Source organism: Fusarium falciforme, chromosome 9 (assembly GCF_026873545.1).
Source record: "Fusarium falciforme chromosome 9, complete sequence".
NCBI lineage: Eukaryota > Fungi > Ascomycota > Sordariomycetes > Hypocreales > Nectriaceae > Fusarium > Fusarium falciforme.
The window spans coordinates 1,151,015-1,169,737 of NC_070552.1; the positions used below are offsets into that span (position 1 = coordinate 1,151,015).

The 18,723-nt window shown below is 54.9% G+C and overlaps 9 protein-coding genes across 9 annotated transcripts; 4 read left to right on the forward strand and 5 right to left on the reverse strand.

Moving 5' to 3' along the window:
* Window positions 1-3,406: 3,406 nt before the first annotated feature.
* Window positions 3,407-4,127, forward strand: NCS54_01123000 (Hypothetical protein; the record flags this gene model as incomplete). Its single annotated transcript, XM_053156511.1, has 2 exons — window positions 3,407-3,427; window positions 3,528-4,127. The coding sequence occupies 2 exons, from the start codon at window positions 3,407-3,409 to the stop codon at window positions 4,125-4,127; spliced, it is 621 nt and encodes a 206-aa protein (XP_053012486.1).
* Window positions 4,128-4,731: 604 nt separating this feature from the next.
* Window positions 4,732-8,713, reverse strand: NCS54_01123100 (Histone-lysine N-methyltransferase, H3 lysine-4 specific; the record flags this gene model as incomplete). The annotated part of the gene is made up of 3 exons (XM_053156512.1): window positions 4,732-4,835; window positions 4,894-7,924; window positions 8,006-8,713. The coding sequence occupies 3 exons, from the start codon at window positions 8,711-8,713 to the stop codon at window positions 4,732-4,734; spliced, it is 3,843 nt and encodes a 1,280-aa protein (XP_053012487.1).
* A 1,699-nt stretch (window positions 8,714-10,412) lies between these two features.
* NCS54_01123200 (Hypothetical protein) lies at window positions 10,413-11,798 on the reverse strand (the record flags this gene model as incomplete). Its single annotated transcript, XM_053156513.1, has 2 exons — window positions 10,413-11,494; window positions 11,555-11,798. 2 exons carry the CDS (start codon window positions 11,796-11,798, stop codon window positions 10,413-10,415), a joined length of 1,326 nt encoding a protein of 441 aa, XP_053012488.1.
* Window positions 11,799-12,155: 357 nt separating this feature from the next.
* NCS54_01123300 (Hypothetical protein) lies at window positions 12,156-12,946 on the forward strand (the record flags this gene model as incomplete). Its single annotated transcript, XM_053156514.1, has 3 exons — window positions 12,156-12,269; window positions 12,373-12,677; window positions 12,784-12,946. The coding sequence occupies exons 1-3, from the start codon at window positions 12,252-12,254 to the stop codon at window positions 12,944-12,946; spliced, it is 486 nt and encodes a 161-aa protein (XP_053012489.1). The 5' UTR covers window positions 12,156-12,251.
* Window positions 12,947-13,209: 263 nt separating this feature from the next.
* On the reverse strand, window positions 13,210-13,913 carry NCS54_01123400 (Hypothetical protein; the record flags this gene model as incomplete). Its single annotated transcript, XM_053156515.1, has 2 exons — window positions 13,210-13,638; window positions 13,701-13,913. 2 exons carry the CDS (start codon window positions 13,911-13,913, stop codon window positions 13,210-13,212), a joined length of 642 nt encoding a protein of 213 aa, XP_053012490.1.
* A 309-nt stretch (window positions 13,914-14,222) lies between these two features.
* NCS54_01123500 (Protein BIG1) lies at window positions 14,223-15,247 on the forward strand (the record flags this gene model as incomplete). Its single annotated transcript, XM_053156516.1, has 4 exons — window positions 14,223-14,317; window positions 14,395-14,738; window positions 14,792-15,046; window positions 15,108-15,247. 4 exons carry the CDS (start codon window positions 14,223-14,225, stop codon window positions 15,245-15,247), a joined length of 834 nt encoding a protein of 277 aa, XP_053012491.1.
* Window positions 15,248-15,665: 418 nt separating this feature from the next.
* Window positions 15,666-16,225, reverse strand: NCS54_01123600 (Hypothetical protein; the record flags this gene model as incomplete). Its single annotated transcript, XM_053156517.1, has 2 exons — window positions 15,968-16,225; window positions 15,666-15,863 (listed from the first exon to the last, which is right to left on the reverse strand). The coding sequence occupies exons 1-2, from the start codon at window positions 16,151-16,153 to the stop codon at window positions 15,666-15,668; spliced, it is 384 nt and encodes a 127-aa protein (XP_053012492.1). The 5' UTR covers window positions 16,154-16,225.
* A 320-nt stretch (window positions 16,226-16,545) lies between these two features.
* NCS54_01123700 (Peptidyl-prolyl cis-trans isomerase) lies at window positions 16,546-17,529 on the reverse strand (the record flags this gene model as incomplete). Its single annotated transcript, XM_053156518.1, has 4 exons — window positions 16,546-16,676; window positions 16,808-16,959; window positions 17,021-17,147; window positions 17,205-17,529. The coding sequence occupies 4 exons, from the start codon at window positions 17,527-17,529 to the stop codon at window positions 16,546-16,548; spliced, it is 735 nt and encodes a 244-aa protein (XP_053012493.1).
* A 545-nt stretch (window positions 17,530-18,074) lies between these two features.
* On the forward strand, window positions 18,075-18,562 carry NCS54_01123800 (Hypothetical protein; the record flags this gene model as incomplete). The annotated part of the gene is made up of 3 exons (XM_053156519.1): window positions 18,075-18,077; window positions 18,136-18,180; window positions 18,251-18,562. 3 exons carry the CDS (start codon window positions 18,075-18,077, stop codon window positions 18,560-18,562), a joined length of 360 nt encoding a protein of 119 aa, XP_053012494.1.
* Between the last annotated feature and the right edge of the window lie 161 nt (window positions 18,563-18,723).

The following is an 18,723-nucleotide window of genomic DNA, read 5'->3' on the forward strand; positions in this document are numbered from 1 at the left end:
CTAGTGGCGAAAAAGCCATCAAGGGGCCGGCTGACATCAAGCAGATTTTTCTTTGATCCTTGAGCTGTCGTCGACAGCCTGGTGAGTCCAATTCCCCTATTTCTGGCGTCAATGGACGCGAAATCTTGTCTGACCTGCTGGAATCGAGAAGCCCAGCTAAACTGCTAGGACAGCGCCAGTAGTCAACTGCCCTGGAACATATCCGTTTTGGCAACAAATGATCACCGACTAACGTAAATGATGAGCAGTCGATGAATACAACCGAGGCAAGGAGTATCTTTTCTCGAGCACAGTGGCAGAGAGCTGAGCCCACGCCCCACAGACGATGCATCGTCATCGTTGCTGAATGGGGCTTGTCACCCGCGCAGTGTATCATCGCCATTCCATCCTTGATGGCCTGAAGGTCAAAGGGTCCTTGTTGGCCACCATCGGTGTTGACCAACAGTTCGTTTCACTCGGTTCGTTGTCCCGCCCAAGTCGCCAGTCATATCATTGCAGCTGCAGCACCCAAAGCTGTACAGTATGTCATGTAGGTGGATGCTGGCTGAGGGAACAGGTCGATTTCCAATCGACCGGGTCCATCGGGGACGAGTGTGACATCGTCGCTGACTTGCTTTTTCCATTGCTTTTTCTTGTTCCGATAGGTGTATCCTTGCTGCTGGCCGAAATCCCTGCTTTTATGTAGCTGCGTGCCATTCATGACTTGTGATAGCAAACCTGAGCCGTGATGAGCGACGCGGGAATAGGGGCAGCTCATCTCGGTCCCGTCAAGGACAATGGTTTGCCGAGGACCTGCCTGCGGTGGGCGCGAGTCGTGTTAACCGCCGGCCAAGAAATTATTGACGACTGATCCTACTCCGCTCGAGTCAACTCACACCGGGGGCGCCCCGGGCTGACGCTGCTGAGGTAACTGAGTGCATTTCTGCCGTCTCTGGGCTGTGAGAAAGCACTTGATAATTACCTGGCAATGGCCCCCGAGGAGGCAAAAGGCTCGTCTATCTCGAACGGGCATTTAGATCTGGCCACTGGCCAACCAGATCCCCTGGAGGTCAACCCCCTGCTACGCCTCAGCTCTGGGCCCTAGTTAAAGATGATTAGCTAGTGACAAGCCTCTTTCCGCGTCCCCGTCGCGTGTCTTGAGCTTGACTAGGGTCTGTTGGACGGTGCTCAGCCTGGGTTTGCCTTTGTTGAGTAATAATTAAATTTGGCGGGCTCTGACGTCGATTTCGTGGTTGGTCGCAGGCTGATAGAGATCGGGGAGGGGACCCAAGCCCACGGTACGGCACCACAAGCATGCATGCACAACAGTGAATGAATGCCTGCACGAGGATATACCGCGCGTGCTATACTTGCGGTTCCCTTCCCGGGCTGCAAGGTGATGGGCTTTTGGCGCAGCCGTCGAGTCGAGGGATAAAGAACCATGGGTCAGCCACCAAACTATTCAAGCGGACGGGAACGCCGCTTGTCTTAACAGGGATTGAAGCCTCACCTCGGCAGTCATGACATGCTTCCGTACGCGCGCGGACGCAAGATTTCCAGGGACTCAGTTGTATACAGAGTAGACATAGCTCTCCCGTCCGCGGGAGACGATCGCCCGGGTGAGAGGCCGTGGGAGGTTGCTGTACTGACAGACTGGGTCGGTAGCCGAGACCTGAGTGAGGACCCTTGCCGTGCTGCATCCACGACGAGTGTGTGGCGACGCAAGGCTGCCGCAGGCCGACATGTGCAGCCCCAAGGGTCCTCTCGAGGAGGTGAGGTGAGCGGACACTATCCATCCCCCGTGCTCCGTACCGTACATACCTACATACAGCAGATATTCGAAGCGGACCCGGGCGACGAGGGCGTGTGGGCTGTACCTGTACCACCGTAGCTGGGCATGGGCGTGAGGGTGGGCGCCGGCGCGAACGTGGGTCTGCCCCAGGGGAAGGGTATCGAATCGGCGGGTTTAGCCGGCAGTTGATGATGGACCTGGACCTGGACCGTCCATGGATGGATGATATGACAGACATGCCTGGGGTGCTGAAGAAGAATGGACGAGGGTCAGGAGGAGGAAAATGGAAGCTAGTCTCGCCTCTGGCTATCACTTGTCACTTTCCCCTCGAGAACTCGTGATTCGGCCGGCTGCCCATACAGGGAAAAGGGAGACAGGAAGAAGGAAAGAAGGGTCCAGGTCCAATAGTAGCGTGCTGGGGCAGGTCAGAGTTGGTTACGTACCTGCCTAGGGACGTCAGGTCCGAGTAGGTTCTAGGTCCGGGAGGGAGAGACCGAGTGGGAAAAGAAAGGCAAGAGCTGGGCTACCTAACACAACCTCAACCTTACCAGGCTGTCTGCCTTCCTACTTACCTACCGACGACATCTAGGTCCCCTCCCTCAGCCAATGTCAACACTCAACCTCATCCGAGTATAATACCTGCCGAAACCCCAGACACTCTTTCTCGCCACCTGCCCGTTTACCGCTCCTCTCGAGGCACCTTCCTGCATTAGATCCCGTTGCTGATAGAGGCAACCACGTCCTTGGCAACCACCAACCCTCTTGCACCTTCCCAGGCTTGGATCCGCCTTCAGTCCCGTCGCCCTATCTTTCCATTCTCAGTCATCTTACACAAGCATCCTCTATCTCTCCAACACCAATATCTTGGATAGAACACGCACCAACCCTCGTCACCTACTCCATCTTCATCTCAGCACTGCCCAACCAAGGCTTCATACACATCGCTGCATTCTTGGCTGGCCACGCTCCAGAAATATCTTTGCCAGCCTAACCCTGTCTGTCTCCTTACATACATACCCCATCTTGCAGACAGGTCCAGGTCCGGGCAGGGGTCTCCTGGGGTCGAGATTCGTCCTGCTGCTTGGCTGGGGTTTAATACGGACAACCAACTACACCAGCCATTCCGCGCCTTTACGTCCTCCTTACGAATTGACTTACACGGGGATCCATCTACAATCCACTCGACTCTGGCCCGGCAGCTCACCCCCGACCAATCACTAGTACAGCGCTTGCAACCGCTCTCAGCTGCGCGCCCCATCACCGTCGCCCTCTCCTTGCCCGTCGCTTTCACCGCTGACGCCGCAGTCGCTGCGCTCGCTGCAGTCACTGATTGCGAGGCCTGCAACCTCCCTGCTGATCCCGTACCCCGTACTGGACTGGGCCTGTCTCAACGGTGCCGAGTACTTATCCGCAGCTTAGCTCCTCACCTTTCCCTGACTGTGCGGCTCCAATCTTGAACACTTGCCAAGCGTCTGTCCATTTGTTCTTACTTTGGGTGGCTTTGCCATGAGAGACACCCCTTCTGCTCTACACCACCTTTTCCACAAGTGCTCCTGATTCGAGGTCACCGAGAACTGTGACGGAGAGCATGCCGGATGCCCCAGCCCTATTCTGAGCCCACCACCGTCAGCCATCATGTCCATGCAATTCCAAAGCGTACGTGGTCTATCCTTAACCCCGCTTGCTGGCTCTTGGACCGTCCCCTGGCTTGCCCAGTCTCAGAGCTAGTCCTACCTAGACTAACTTGCCGATACAGCCCTTTCAAGAGTCACAGTTTGACATCTTCGAGTGGTATCCCCAATTCCAGTCCTGCCTCCGCTACTTCATCGACCATGCCCAGTACAGCGCCCCCGTTCAGACTGTGGCCGCTTGTGTCAACATTCTCTTGCCCTTCCAGAAGGGAAACTCCCCTCCTGTGACACCTACTCGCTCCGGACCAGGCCCGTCGGCATCAGCCTCCGGTACTATTCCTCTGGGCTTGCCGAGGACATCAGTTACCCTGATCCCCTACATCCGCCGTCTTGTAGTGACCGGCTTCGACTCTCCTGCTGTTCTTCATGGCTTCTTTGGCGATGACTGGCTGCAAGGAATCGGACCCGTCCACGAGAGCGAACGCAGAAACTACTTATTTGCCGCAAAGAGTGACAACTGGCTCAAAGTCAAGTCCCAGTACGACATGGCGGACGGGCAGACAGTTCCATTCTTGAGGCCTTTACAAAACGTCACCGAGGAGGAGATACAGGCAGCCGAATCAAACTGGAGCGAGTGGCTTGCCATGCAAGACTGGATGCTTGGACCTAGAGCTCCTCCAGACGTCGGCGACCGACGAGTCAGGGTCAAGAAAGAACAAGACTAAAACCAATATAGAACGAACACGGCGCGAACAAGAACGAGAAGCACGCACACACGACATCTACAGTATGACGCCAACTAGAGGGAGGGGCAAATCTGACTTCGAATCTACCGAGCTGTCCTGATAGGAGAAGACGTGGAGGGGATCAGGATAATACAGTAGAGAAAGGGTTTTGTACACAACATGGGGAGAGTTAGGGAACCAGTACCTACACTCCAGCTCTGTTTTGCCATTACTGTCATTACATACTCGAGGACTTAAGTTATAGAGACGTGTCAAGTGTGGATGGATAGGTAGCGTCGACGCTGAACTTCATTTTGGTAGAGTTGCCGCAAACTCCGTGTCTATCATGTTGGGCTGGTTGGTATATACAGGAGAATGGCAACCAGACGACCCTTGTTCCAGCCGATTAGAAGAGGAGAGGAAAAGGAAAAAAAAGTCATGGTAATGGCCGGTTGAACGCCCCTTGGAGGCCCCCTGAACGTTTGATGAATGCCCCCCTTTCTCGCCTTTGGTGTACCTAGTAAAACAGAGAGCCCAACCCCTTTTTTGGCTGTTGAAAAAAGAGAAATGTATTATAGTATCAATCAATCAATCAATCAACCCATCAGTTGAGGAAGCCCTTGCATGCCGCCGTGCCGCAGAGACAGGGAATACGGTCCAGGCTGCCGATTTCACGCTCGAACTTGTAGTCGTAGGTCAACTCTTCGTCTGTAGGCAATAGTGTTAGCAGAGATTCTATAGGGGATGTGGAAACTGGAGGACGTACTCATAGCGATGTCGCGCAACGCGTAGATAACGATGCGCTTGCTTCCCTCGACCTTGATGATCTTGGCGGTGCAGTTGGGCATGCAGCTGTGGTTGATGAAACGGGCGATGCCGCCCTTCTTGGTCGCGTCGATGACGGTGTTCTCGTCGATGCGGAACAGGTAGCTGCTGCCGATGCCACTCTTAAGATAGCGATTCTCGCGAATCTCGGCAATCTGCTGTCGCACCTCCTCGCCGACGTACTCGATGATCATGTCGTCCTTGGCAATGTTCTCCATGGCGTAGAGCCCCCAGTTGTGGATGGCCGAGCGGGCAAACTTGACGGGCTTCTTGCGCTTCTTAAGCTGGTTGAACTTGAACACGTCCGAGTCTTGACCCAGAGTCTTCTTCTGATCGTTCAGGTCTGCGACGTAGCGCCGGTTAGTAGCACGGTTCGCTCGCGAGTTGCCCTTGGCGATGAGCTTCTCAGCCGCGAGCTTGGCCGCCTCTGCCGCTGCAGCCGCAGCATCCTTGCCTGACTTCTTGAAGCGCGCCTCGCGCTCTTGTCGGGCCTTCTGTACCTTGATGTGGTGAGGCAAGTACTTGGACTTTTCAGAGTTGAGAATCTTCTTGACGCCCTCGGTACGTGCGCATCCAGTGGGGTTGGGGACATAGTAGCCCTCGATCGACACTGGTTTCTCGAGTGTGCCCTGGGTTGAGTTAAGCTCCCTAATGCGATTACGCTTCCACAGCCACAGCTCGGGGTCGCCAATGTCCTTGACCGCAAATCTCTTGGAGAGCTTTGCAATATCGGGCTTGTCGTTCACACCAAGGGCCAGTCCTTGGAAGAGGGACAAATCTGGCTTGAAGCCGTCAGGTAATACCAGGGCTGGTGTCAGGGGTTCCGTTGACAGAAGCTTCTCATCATACTTCTCCACAACTGGCTCTGGAACCGGCTCTGCAGGCGGCTTCTCTTCAACCTTGGGCTCCGCCTTGGGTGCTTCCACGACTTCTTCCTCATCACGTTGCGAATCCGTCTCGGCTTGGCGCTTCAAGGCTTCACGTTCCTCAAACACAGCCTTCTTGGTCTTCTTCTTCGCCTTGGCGGGCTTCTTCTTGAGCGTCTTTCCAATCACCGAAGCAGGAGTTTCGGACCGTGATACTCTGCTCTCAAGGTCGTCACCGGTTTCCGGCTCCGGGATAATGTCCACAGAATCTTCCCGAGTGACGAAGCCTGTGCCAAGTTGTCCGAGCTTGACTCCGAAAAGTTCCTCATCAGACTTCTTTTGACGCTTGAAGGCGGTTTCTACCGAGGCATCGAGCTTACGCTTTCTTGAGATCAACGGATCTGTAATGTGGAAGCTGGCCTCCGTCATCGAGTCGTCTTCCCCAGGTCCCCAAGAGGCAAAGTCATCCTTGGAAGCTTCGTCATCGGTGCTCATGCGACTGCGAGGACGGGATTCGGGCTCCTCAGTCTCGCGAGCGAGCAGCGCCCGAGTATCGGTGTCGTCATCGGACTCAACGTCACTATCCAAGCTCCGCAGACGGTGATGGAGGGAACGGAAGGCATTCCGAGCAACAGGAGGTCGTTGACGTGCGAAGGGATCAACAAAGGCACTCCGCTGGGCCTGGCCCTTGATCTTTGTCTTTCGAATTCTCGGCAAGGCCTTGGGTTCCAGGCGGCCGGTTCGCCGCTCGATGGGATCGGCCCGTGAGTTGGGGGTTCCCACACGTGAGCTATCATTGCCGTCCTCGATGCTCGGTATCTCCTCGATATCGTCGGGGTGTTCAATGTTCAGCTTTCGTCGCTTAGCGACGTGGTTGGCAGGATCCAGGAATTCGGAGAGAAAAGGCGCGGCGACCTTGGTGCGGATGTGTCGAATGAGATGCTCAGTCATCTCACGACGAACAACCTCCACAGCCTCAATCACCGGGTCGAAGTTCTTAGCCCTCTGCTTTTTCTCTTCTTCAAGGTCTGCCTCCTCTTCTCTTCGCCGCCTGTCTCTCTCCTCGCGCTGGCCCGTCTCACCGCGAGGCTTCCGATCAGGGCTCGCGCTGGCCTGTCGGCGACGGCCGGGGGACTCATCTGACCGACGAGGCCGAGGGAGGCAGAGCTGCATGGTCATGTCATAGTTGAAGAATTCGGTGTGATTAACAGCACGAAAACATCTTTCAGCTTCAGACTTGCCAGTAAAAGAGTTGCGAAAGACGATGTAGTATCCAGACTTGTCGAGGCGAATGTCTTCGAATCCGTAATTCTTTAGCCGCTTCTTCATGTGCGGTACGATGCTTGTCAGAACGGGGACACTATCGCCTGCGATGTAGATGTATGGTTCGTCTGTAAGTTGGGGGGCCAGATTCTTGACCTCAACCGCAGCATGGCCCTTGGGTTGGACTGGAGTTGTCGTCGGCTGCGGGGTGCTGGGCGCACCAGTAGGTCTCTGGGCTGCCGGCCCCTTGGGAGCGGTGGGGGGAGGTCTTGTGAAGCTCGACGCTGGTGTGGATTTTGGACCGATCGGAGGTGCCTGGGCTGCTTGAGCAAGCCTCTCTTTCTCCTTCTTCTCCATCCTTTCCTTTTCCCTCCTGAGATGCTCTTCAAGCATTCGTCGACTCCTACGCCCTTCAGGATCATAGTCAACACGCACAACGTCAGCATCGACTTTGATGCCACGAGTTCGCACAGCTCGGCGAGCAGCATCGATGGCGGAAACACGGGGTCGGTCGGGGCGCTTCGAATCGCGGTAACGAATGGTAGCGAAGCCAAGGTAGCTGCCAGTCTCTGGGTGCATCTTGTTGCTACTCTCGGCGATCTCGCCAAAGGTGGCAAAGATGGCTGTCACCTTGCTAAAAGGGACCAGCGGATTATACCTCGTCACGACGATCTGAGTCGGTGGACCAGGGCCAATGGAGGTTTTGGGGTCGTATGCGTAAGGCTTGATGTTCTCAGGCGCTGGCCGGAGGCGCGCCTTAGGGAGGTAGTAGTCGGTGTTGATATAACCCAGACGACCTCCAGGCTTGGACAGCCGAGGATCTGTTGGGGGGGCGTCATCGTCCTAACCAGTTTCATTAGCCATGAGTCTCTTCACCACAGATGACGCCCCCCCGAAGGGAGAAAGATATATAATTGTACGTACCCGACCGAACTCTTTATAGGTCGGTTTGGCGTTTCTGCTGACGCTCTTATTGTGTACTCGATCGAGGAGCGGATCATAGGTGCACTTGAGGCCCTTGACGGAGGGCATGGGATCTCGAGCCGGAGGGCGCTCAATGGCGAGGGGTCCGTCTGATATCGAGCCATTGGGACCAACGGCCGGGGAATTATGAGAGGATTGTCTCGCGGCCCGATCGGCGGCCAGGGATGCCGACATGTCTGGCTTTGTTGGGGCCGTAGCCGACGAGTTGGATGGCGAATCTTTGGATGCGATGGGAGTGAGGCTCGAGGTGGGGAGGCGGGACGAAGTGGCAGTCGCCGCGGCACCGTGCCGGGCGGACGTGCTGAAGATGGACGAGGCGGCGCTGCTGTAGGAGCTAGCCGAGTCGACGGTGCTGGGGATGTCTGCGAGGGGGGATCCGTTGTCGTCAGGGTGAGCGGGAAGGGAATCCGACACGGCAAGATGGCCGTTGGGGCCAGGGGCGGGCTGGGCTGAAGCATTCGCGTGGGCATCAAACCCAGCGGACGCTGGCGTCGGGTCGGAGGCGCCGCCGTTGATGGACGCCGACGACGACGTCGTCTTGGGGCGGTCGCGATCCCGCTCTCGATCTGCGCGACTCTGAGCCTGAGCCTTTACCTTTGGAGCCGTCGGGAAGAACTGCGCGAAGCTCGCGCCTGGCGGGCGAGTCATCGTGACGATGCGCTCTTCCTATCTCCCCCCCCGTGCTCCGACCATGATATACCCAGCGTTGAAGCGTCTGGTACACACGGCACTGTGGAGGGGCTATTTCCACGCTGGTAGGTTCTCTGAGGCGATTCCAGACGGGTGGTTGTGAGCGCAGGAGCGAAGAGGCGGGCAGAATTAGGGCGCAGGAGGAGCCTTCACGCGACCGAGCGACGTTGCAGGTGGAAGTGTGGCAGAGGGCGGCGGAGCGGCGTCATCCACCAGCGCAGCACAGCAAACAAGGTCCTGCGGCGGTAAGGAGAAAAAAGTCGCCAGGGCCAGAAGGTCCGACGCCTTGTCGAGAAGAGGAAGCGAAGCGCGTAGCGGTGTCGATTGCGATGGCCGGTATCAATGTCCAAGTCGTGGAGCAAGACGAGGAGAATTGGTTGCGGGAGGAGGAAAAAATGGCTGACGACCAAGAAAGTTGACGATTGACTGGGCCTGGCTGGCTCTGGGCTTTGACTTTTGGGTTCAGGGATGCAGGAGTAGGAGCCTCTGGACAGAGCGGTAATGAAGGTTCCACCAGCCACACTGTGAGTGATCTTGGGGTGGCTTGAGCGGCTTGTGCTGTCGCTGATTGGAGAGGGTCGGCAGGAAAATACACGGTTGACGGGGCAAGGTTGTGCTCATTAACGCGTCCCAAGTCCCGCTACCGCGCCTCCCCTCGACAAACGTGGCGTCCAGCTTCTGATGCGCATCAGATCAGTTGCCCGCTTTCTTTGACTGCATGAGATGATGCAAACAGCCACAGTCCGAAGGGGGACAAACGAACTAGAGTCCCCTTCTTTGTCCAACAGAGCATGTGACGTTTGTTTTATTACCCATTTCTGGGCTTCACTTGCATGACAGTGGAAAGAACCCATGGAGTAGTCAAATAGCGCCTACCTTCCATGCCTGCCACAACTCTACGTGGTACCATACTTTGAATGGCCCATCATCCCTCGAAAAAGAGGGAAATGTCGCTTTCAAGATCCCACGGCCATCTTAAAATTGACAACCCCTGGAATTCAACGTAGCCGAGCTATTATGCTAGTGGGCCATCCCGGCATTTTTCATCCACCATGGGGAGCCAGTCATCATGCATCAAACACATGGCCACCTCTTTGTCCAAGCATTCCAGAGTCCACAAAGGGGGCCAGACCTGACACACTGGAAACGAGAGTGCTCCTCATATTGTTTGTGAAGATTGGGTTCAAATAGAGAACGCCAGCTTAAAACAGACGAAAGAATAGTCCAAAATCGGCATTTATCGAGCCCTTTTGTTTGTTTGGTTCCCCATGATCGGTCACTCCGATGTCATCATAGTGGAGTACCAAGGAACTGGGGATCGCTTGTCTGTTTACTCAGGTACCTACCTAAGTAGGTAGGTAGAGTCAACAAGACCTCGGCGAAATGATGCTCTGGGCTGTTTGGAAAACAAATTCTATTTTGATAACACACCAAACGACACCTGTCATCAATCAAAGTCATTCATATTGGCACTCGCCAACTGTATCTGTCCAGAATCACAAAGGTCCTGGCTTTTCGTCTCCAAGTCAAGCGACCCAGAGACCTATTCATAAAGAATACCCCAAACGCCTTCCCATGAACTGAGCGTCAAGCACTGACGAGCTCCCTTCCCAACGCCGCATATTCCCTAATCGTACAGACTATTCCGCATCCAATCTCAGAAGTTCAGCTTCAATTCAAACTCGTCTTCGTCGTCGGAAAGCACCAGAGGTTGACTCAATGGTCCGAGGTCGTCGCCTTCGCTGTCCTCATCGAAGATGGACATGAACTGGGGGCGAGGCTGGCTCTCTTGCTTCTTCAACGTCGCCTGGCGAAGGCGAGCCGGTGTGATCGTCGCATCAGACTGGATGGAGTCGAGTGTCTCCACAGGCTTGACCGAACGCTGAGGCCTGACTGTCGCGCCAGCTCCACGAGTTTGGGCTTGCATCATGGATGAGGCAGATCGGCCTCGGTTGTAACCGATGGTGGTTCTTGACGCAGCTTGTGCAGTGGCGCTATCGGCATGCGAGGCCTTCGTAGGAGCGACGGCACGAGTGGTCTTTCTGCCCTGAATCAGGGAGCTGAGAGGCTTCCTAGCCTTCGTCGTTCGTGCGACAGTCGGGACCTTGGTGTTGCTGCTAGTGTCCGAGTGAATCGACAGTGCCGATGCAGCGCGCCTCGAGGCAAGGCTGGAAGGCTGCTTGGATCGAATGCCCGTTCTTTTCTGGCCCGAAACCCCGGCGGCTGCATTCTTGGTTACCGCTGGCTTGGCATGGTCCTCAGTCTCCGAAAGATCATCGATGTTCCAAGTGAGGGCATCAACCTCCTGCTTATTTCTTTCCTCGGCCTTGGTTGCCACCTTTTTCAAGGCCGCTTCGAATTCCCTGTCCTGACGAGAAACACCCTGATCATCTACAGGGTTGTAGAAATGCTGATAATAACCCTTGAGAAGGTTCTCCTTCTTGAGACCCTCAAGAGTCAAGAGGCCCTTGGGAAAGACATCAGATTCATAAGGCAAGTCCTTGGGTTTTGGTGGAGCGTATTCAGGCTCCTCTTCCTCTTGCTCGATCGCCTTTTGTTCTTCCTTAACTCTGAACTCGAGCGGTGCGAGGTCGACTGGTCGGAGTTTGGGCTTCTGAGCTGTTGGCTTGAGCTGCGTCTTCTCGATCTCCTTGACAATGTCCTTGACGCCGCCCGCCTGCCCATTCTTAGCTTTGGCATTGGTGGTTTTGTTGCCAAGGGGAGCTCTGCTTCGAGTTCCTGTTGAAGTGTTTTTAATCAGTCAATTGGTCTTTGTTTTCTTTGGGAAGATGCCCATACCCATGGGAGTCACCATGGCCTGTTGAGCTCCATGGCCCTTGGCCAGAGTCTTATCATTTCCAAGAAAGGTCTTTGCTCCTCCAAGACCAGTCTTGCCGGTAAAAGCGGTGGGCGCGTTCTCATCGTGCTGAGCAAACCGAGATGGCGTCTTGGGGTATCGGGCGCCCGGGGTCTTGTGTTGCTGTTTGGTGGGAACTTGCTGGCTGTGAACCAGGTTCTCTTGGTCGCGATGCGCCGCCAACATGATGGCTACAATGAACGAACCAAATATACGAAAATGTTTCTTTTGGAGTAGGCAGCTAGGCTGATGGTGTCTTCGTCATCTGTTGCAATTCAAGAGGTGATTAGTTGGGCAGGAAATAGGCCCCTTTCCCCCAGGCAGCTGGGTCTAATGCCAGGATGTTTTGTTGGCCGGTGGTGGCTGGCCGGGCAACCGTATGCTGCAACCTAAAATTGGAAGGCGCAGGCATATGAGCGCCACAGGCCAGTGACCGCCACAAACCAATGAGGCTGGGCTCGCTAGGTACGTATCGCGGCATCCACCGCCGGGAAGGCAGTTATAGAGGGGCATCACTTCTCCCCTTTCCTGAATCTTAACCACTTCATCTTACACCCGAACAACGCGCTTTTTGACTCCATCACCAGGCTTCCTCCTCCCTTTTCTTCGCCCGAATCGAAACCGCCCCAGCTCATCGAAATGGACCGCATCAAGGAGGTTTGTCACCCAAGCTCCCTCTGCTACCCCGCCATAATTCCCCAAGGCCACTGTGGAGGGGTAAGCTATCGTCGCCGCATGCTAATATGGCGATGGTGGATAGAAAATGAACCAGCTCCGCCTGGAGGCCGACGAGGCCACTTCTCAGGTCGAGGAACTCAAGGCCAAGGTCAAGGTGCTCGAGCAGGAGAACCTGTCCAAGGAGCAGGAAATCACCTCGCTGCAGCACAAGAACAACCTGCTCGAGGGTGAGGTCGAGAAGCTCGAGAACGCCGTCAAGGACTTCAAGAAGGCCGCCGATGAGGGCCAGCAGCACGGCACCCAGAACGAGACTCTCCAGCGAAGGCTGCAGCTCCTCGAGGAGGAGGCCGAGGATGCCGACAAGACGCTCCGTGAGGCCAACGAGAAGTACGTCAGCCCTTTTGGCGAGCTGTCCCTCCCCACCGCCATTTCGGACACCTTCAATTTCGCTCCCTGTTGGATGGCTGTACGCTAACAATCTACCCCCTTTTAGGCTCCGACAGACCGACGTCAAGGCTGGACACTTTGAGCGCAAGGTGCAAGCTCTCGAGAACGAGCGTGACCAGTGGGAGACCAAGTACGAGGAGATGTCCAAGAAGTACGCTGCTCTCCAGAAGGACCTGGAGGACCTCCAGAACGAGATTGGCAACATCTAAGCGACTCTCGACCTCGATACATAGGTGCCGGATGCAAGATATGGTTGTTAGCATGTCCCGGGACAGCTGTGTCTGTGGCCTACCCGCCCGGCGGTTGTCTTGGTTGTATGGTTTTCAAAGTGTTGCCAGATGAGCGAATGGAGCAGCTACCGCATATTACGTTTCTACTAGCTGGTTGAAGCTGGCTTTTCTCAAGGGTATCTTTGTAAATGCTTGTCCTCGTGGTCCTCCGATTGCTCCCTTTCCTCGGCTGGAGACCTTATTTATTCCCTCCTTTTGCTCTTGATCCTGTGCTTGATGTTCGTCAACTCTCTATCGAATTTGGACTCATAGCGGAACTTCTTCTTTTTCTTCTTTGGCTTCTCCTGTCGTGACTTTGCCGCTTTGCCGTCGGGTGTGTCCTTGGCCTCTTCCTTGTTGTCGTCCTCGTCCTCGCTTTCGTCGACCTTTGGTTTATGCAGCCCATCTCTTGTCACCGATACAGACTCGACGGTGACCGTCGTGTAACGATCCTCGTCAATGTACTCTTCCTCGTGGTCCACAATGTCGAGATTGGGTTGATCAGGGAAGCCGTCCCACTCGTCAGAGTCGTCCGACCCCTGCTCGATCGCTCCGGCGGCTTCTGACTCCTGTAGCATTCGGTTCACAGTTTCCACGTGTTGTTCGACCTCGCGGCGGCGTTCCTCTCGGATCTAACAGCACAGATTAGGATCCATCATGGGCATCCATTATTAGGAGTACCAGATAGACGTACCTGCTTCCGCATCTCAATCTTTTCCTGGCGAGCCCTCTTGGCAGCCTCCTCCTGGGCATTCTTAATCCGCTGCTGCTTTCGCTTGTGGAATCCCGTCAGGTATTCATGGCGCGCATCATTGTCGAAACTGACTTCTTCGACGGCGGATGTCGATTTTCGCTTCTTCGACGGCGGCGGTAGAAGACTCTTCTTGGGTCTTGGCTTGACGAACATGATTGAATTAACTCTTTCGACAAGCCCTGAAGCTGTCGGGTCAACAAGAGCAGTATCGAATGGACTGTTTGGTTGGATGATTGGTCTGTAGCATCTGGAAAATCCACTACCAGTCGCAAACTTTCAAGGTGGCTCTGGCTTTACAAGGGTCCTTCACCGAGGTGTGCACAAAACGGGTCGCTGCAGGTATCGGGGTGGTTACGTAAGGTGGCCGTTGCTGCATCAGCTCTCCCATGTCTGGCAGCATCCCATCACAAGCTGGAATTGACAGGCAGACACGACGTCTAAGATCCAGCAATACTATCAGCGATGCGTCTCCAAATTCTCACCAGCGCGCTGGCGCTCACCGGCTCCGCGACTGCTTTCTCCGACTCATGGCCCCTTGTCATGTTTTCCACCTCCGAGTATGACGCGCCATCATTCCCCCGTGTCCCGTTTCCAAGCTTGAAGAGCTCCCTACTAACGATGATGATGATTTCAGGTTCCCCGACGCCCCGAGCTCCAACCAAGTCCAAACGCGATCCCAGGCTATCGAACAGGTCAACGACATCCTTTCGACATGCCCCACCGACAACTACCTCTTGGTCATCCACAAGGATGTCAATGCTGCTGACCTCCGCCGACCGCAAACGATGCCTTACCTGCATCTCGAGATGGAGGGCAAGGATATACATGGCAAATTCATCGTCCCCGAGGTTGTGGGCGAGTCAATCAACAAGAAGGATGTTGAAGATTATGTCTCGACGGCGTGCTCTCAGCAAGGAAAGGATGCTGTGTTCGAGACTGTCGAGCTCAAGTCCTTGGACAATGACCCGGAGCGCCGTGGTGAGTACCTTTTGTATGCCATCCCATAAGAGCGCACTCTGATGGAAATTTAGACAACGTCGATCTGTGGCAGCAGGCCAAGAGCCTGATTGAGAAGGGATCCTACACCGTCCTGTTCGTTGGCACTCCTCGCCCTTCCAAGAAGTCGGCTTCCTCCGCTGAGAAGACCATCTACGAGTCCGAGTTTGTCGAGCCTGTGCGCATGGATGTCAAGAGGGATGTTACGGACGGTTTCCAGCGACGAGCTGATAACGAGACCGAGTGGGACAACCGTCCTCTGTTCCAGAAATACCAGTTCTTCACTCCTGGTGAGTTCTACATCAATGCATTCCGGTTTAGTCTTAAACATCGTACTGACTCCATTCTTAGGTATCTTCATGGCTCTTGTCACTGCCGTTGTCCTGTTCTCCATCCTGGGCGTTGGCCTGAGGGCCCTCGCCAGCCTCGAGGTGTCCTACGGCGCCTTCGACAAGGACATGGGTCCCGCCGCCCAGAAGAAGCAGCAGTAAGCCACCTGCGCCTGCTCGGTGGATTCTGTCGTTAGTATCACTGCCGCACGCGGCACGGTATTTGTATATCAGATTACGGAGTTTGGGTTTCGTTTGGTGCGACTTGACGGGAGGAATCAGTTATCGGCATGTTGTGAGCATCGAGTGTAGACATGATATGGAGGGACGGGAGGGATTTAAATCGCGGGCCTCGACCTCGGATTTTTTATCGCATGCTTTTTTTTCCCGAAATGCTGTTTGAGAGCTGTAATAGAGAGAATTCAACGCCAAACTCCGGTCCCTGGTCTATGCATCCACCCCCATCTGTACGTCATGAATAGCCTCCCTCATGCTCATGGCGTAATCTCGTAGTTATTGGCTTCGCTGACGCCTCTTTTTCGAAACCCTCTCCTTGTTGCTTGCTATCTAGAAAATGCATCTACACCAAGTGGCTGGGCAGAAGGAAGTTGGCGATGCCCTCCTTGACGGCGTACTCGTGCCCACAGTTTCCGCACACAAGCTTGCCCTCAGACATTTGTGTCTCAAGGAGCAAGTGGTGCAGGTCCTTGAGCGTCTTCTCATCCGCCTGAAGCTCCTCAGCCGTGGGGACCTGCTCAGGGAGTTGAGGGAAACCAAGCTGTAACACAACAAGTCAGGGAACGTTTCCAAAATCAATGCGACAGAGTGCCCCCCAATCGTTTCACTCTCTCCCCCTGTTTCGGTTTAGTGTTTAAAACTCACCTCTGAAGCCGTTACTCGAAGCGCAGCCCAGTCAAGACGGGGCAGCACGTTGAGAATCATCTGGGGGTTCAGCTCAATCTCATCCTGGACGAGCTCGGCGTCCTTGGGATGGAGGGGGTATGAGTCGGACGAGGACTTGCAGGCCTTGACGGCGCAGGTGAGGAAGTTGAGGCTGAGGACCTTCATCTTAAAATCCAGCAAGATGAATGATATTGAGTACAGTAAAACAGTGTCGACGGGATAGTGAGGCTCGAGTTTGTTGTGTCTTGAACTTACAACTTTTTTTTTCTATGGCGGGGGAGCGTTGAGTCGTAAGCCCCACGTGACAGGGGTGTTGGCTTCGCGGACAGCAAGCAGTAGAACTTGGCAAGGACTACAATGAACATCTTTTGCATAGACTCGAAATTGTGGGAGTACGAGTAAGTTTGTCTTGGAATGGAGAATAAAGCTTAACAAGATCACACATTTATCCGCAACAATTGGCATGGACAAAGCATCCAGTAGAGACAGACTATGTCAAGGTTCCAAGATACGCCAGTCTTATATTGTCTTGTCGCTGCGACACAAGTCTGATTTACCTAAAGTCGAGATCGTCGGGCAGCACGGAGACCGACGAGGAGGACGCCTGCCACGAGGGCAAAAAGGCCAGCCTTTTGCAGAGTAGACCACCCTTCATCTTCCGGGGCGAACTCGGCGGCGCCAAAGAGGTCTATGCGCGGCGGGCGAAAGAGCTACGTATCAGCACATCCGGCCAACGGCATTGAGGGCATGTGAACAAGGCAACGAACAATGCGGGGGCGTTGCGTGTTGCGTTGTCTCTTTAGAGCTCGACGTGAATACCTTCAGGGGGGACCTCGAGCTCGCCGCTCTTGAGAATCTTGACCGCCTCGACGGGTCGGTCGCCTGCGCCGGTCTTGGTCTTCTCGATCTTCTCGACGACGTCGTAGCCCTCGAGGACCTCGCCGAAGACGACATGCTTGCCATCGAGCCACCTGTGATCATCCTGTTAGTCTTTGTCTGATTCGGGGATTCGACAGAGAGAATAGCGCTTACGAAGTGACGACGGTGGTGATGAAGAACTGGGAACCGTTGGTATCGCGACCGGCGTTAGCCATGGAGAGGAGACCCTTCTTGGAGTGCTTGAGCTTGAAGTTCTCGTCCTTGAAGCGGTCGCCGTAGACTGGAAGGTATGTTAGCCATTGAACTTGCGAAAGCTGCAGAGAGTGTCAAAACATACTCGACTTGCCGCCAGTTCCGTCGCCCTTGGTGAAGTCACCACCCTGGATCATGAAGCTGGGGATGACACGGTGGAAGACCGAGCCCTCATAGCCGAAGCCCTTCTCGCCAGTGGCAAGAGCGCGGAAGTTCTCAGCGGTCTCGGGGACAGTCTTGCCGTAGAGACCCATGACGATGCGACCGAGGTTCTGGTCACCCTGCTGGATGTCGAAGTAGACCTTGTGGGTGATCTTGGGACCCTTGGCAGCCTCGGCCGTCTGGGCGAGCAGCACGAGGCCGAGCCCAAAGACGAGGGCCGACGCGAAGAAGCGACGAAGGTTGAACATTGTGTATCGTCTTGTTGCCGACTGTCTGTGAAGCAGCTGACAAGTTGATGATGGTGATGGTGCGAGGAAGGGAACGAGGGGAGCTGGAGTAGGGGACACTTATACCGTAGATGGCTTACCAACTTGACCGGGGGAGGAGCTGGCGCAATTGGGGGCATGCGAGTGGCGGGGAGTCGACATCAATGGCCGGAGTGGGGAGCTCAAGTTCCAGGGCGTTTCATCAGCGTCAAGGGTGTGAAAAAGATGCGGTAAGAGAGCAGGTTGAGGTTAAAATATGATCAGTCTGTTGATTAATTGGCAATTGAATTGACTGCGTCTTTATGTCTACTTGTCTCACCGCATTGTCCTTTTCCTTCACCTTGGCCCGCTGGAGCGCTGGAGTTCACGGCTGTTAGAGCTCCAGCGCCTGCTGCAACGCCAGTACCTGTACGTACCCCTCCACCACGGATTAGCCCCGGTTTCGCCGAATGGTGCATCTTTTTCCAATTGCACGTCAGGTCCGAGATCGAGGCATGCGACTGTGATACCCACGACAAGCCGTCACAATGGTACGTTTCGGCCAATTGCCTCTTAGATGACAGTGGCAGATACTAACAACTCATCCAGGTTTTCATTCTAGGCGTCAACTTCGGCGAGCAGAAGCTGGTCAAGGTAAGTCTCTAGCCTACATCCCGCGATCCGACGACCTTAGTTCTCACACCAACGTCTCTCCCCTGAATAGAAAGCCCTCGAGTCGTTTTACGCTCTTGGGCCCACGACCTCTGCTCGCATCATGGCCAAGTACTCCATCCACAAGCTCGCCAAGGTGGGCTCCCTCGCACCGAGGACCGTCACCTCCCTCACGGCCGAGTTATCACAAATGACCATCGAAACCGACGCCCGACGACTGGTGCAGGAGAACATTCGACGACTAAAGGATATGGGCTCGTACCGTGGTAGACGTCACGCAATGGGTCTGCCTGTGCGTGGCCAGAGGACGAGGACACAGACGACAACGGCCAACAGACTTAACAGAGTCGAGCGGAGGGGTTAAGCATTTCACCTGCAGATTGGCCGATTTTGTCATGACCTGCATGGTCACTTGGAGTTTGATTAAGAGGTGGACTGTCGACGCGATGAGGACCTATCTCGGCGCATTTGGAAAGGCCATCAATGGGAAAGTCAACCTCCAGAAGGAAGTCCGAGCAAGAACAT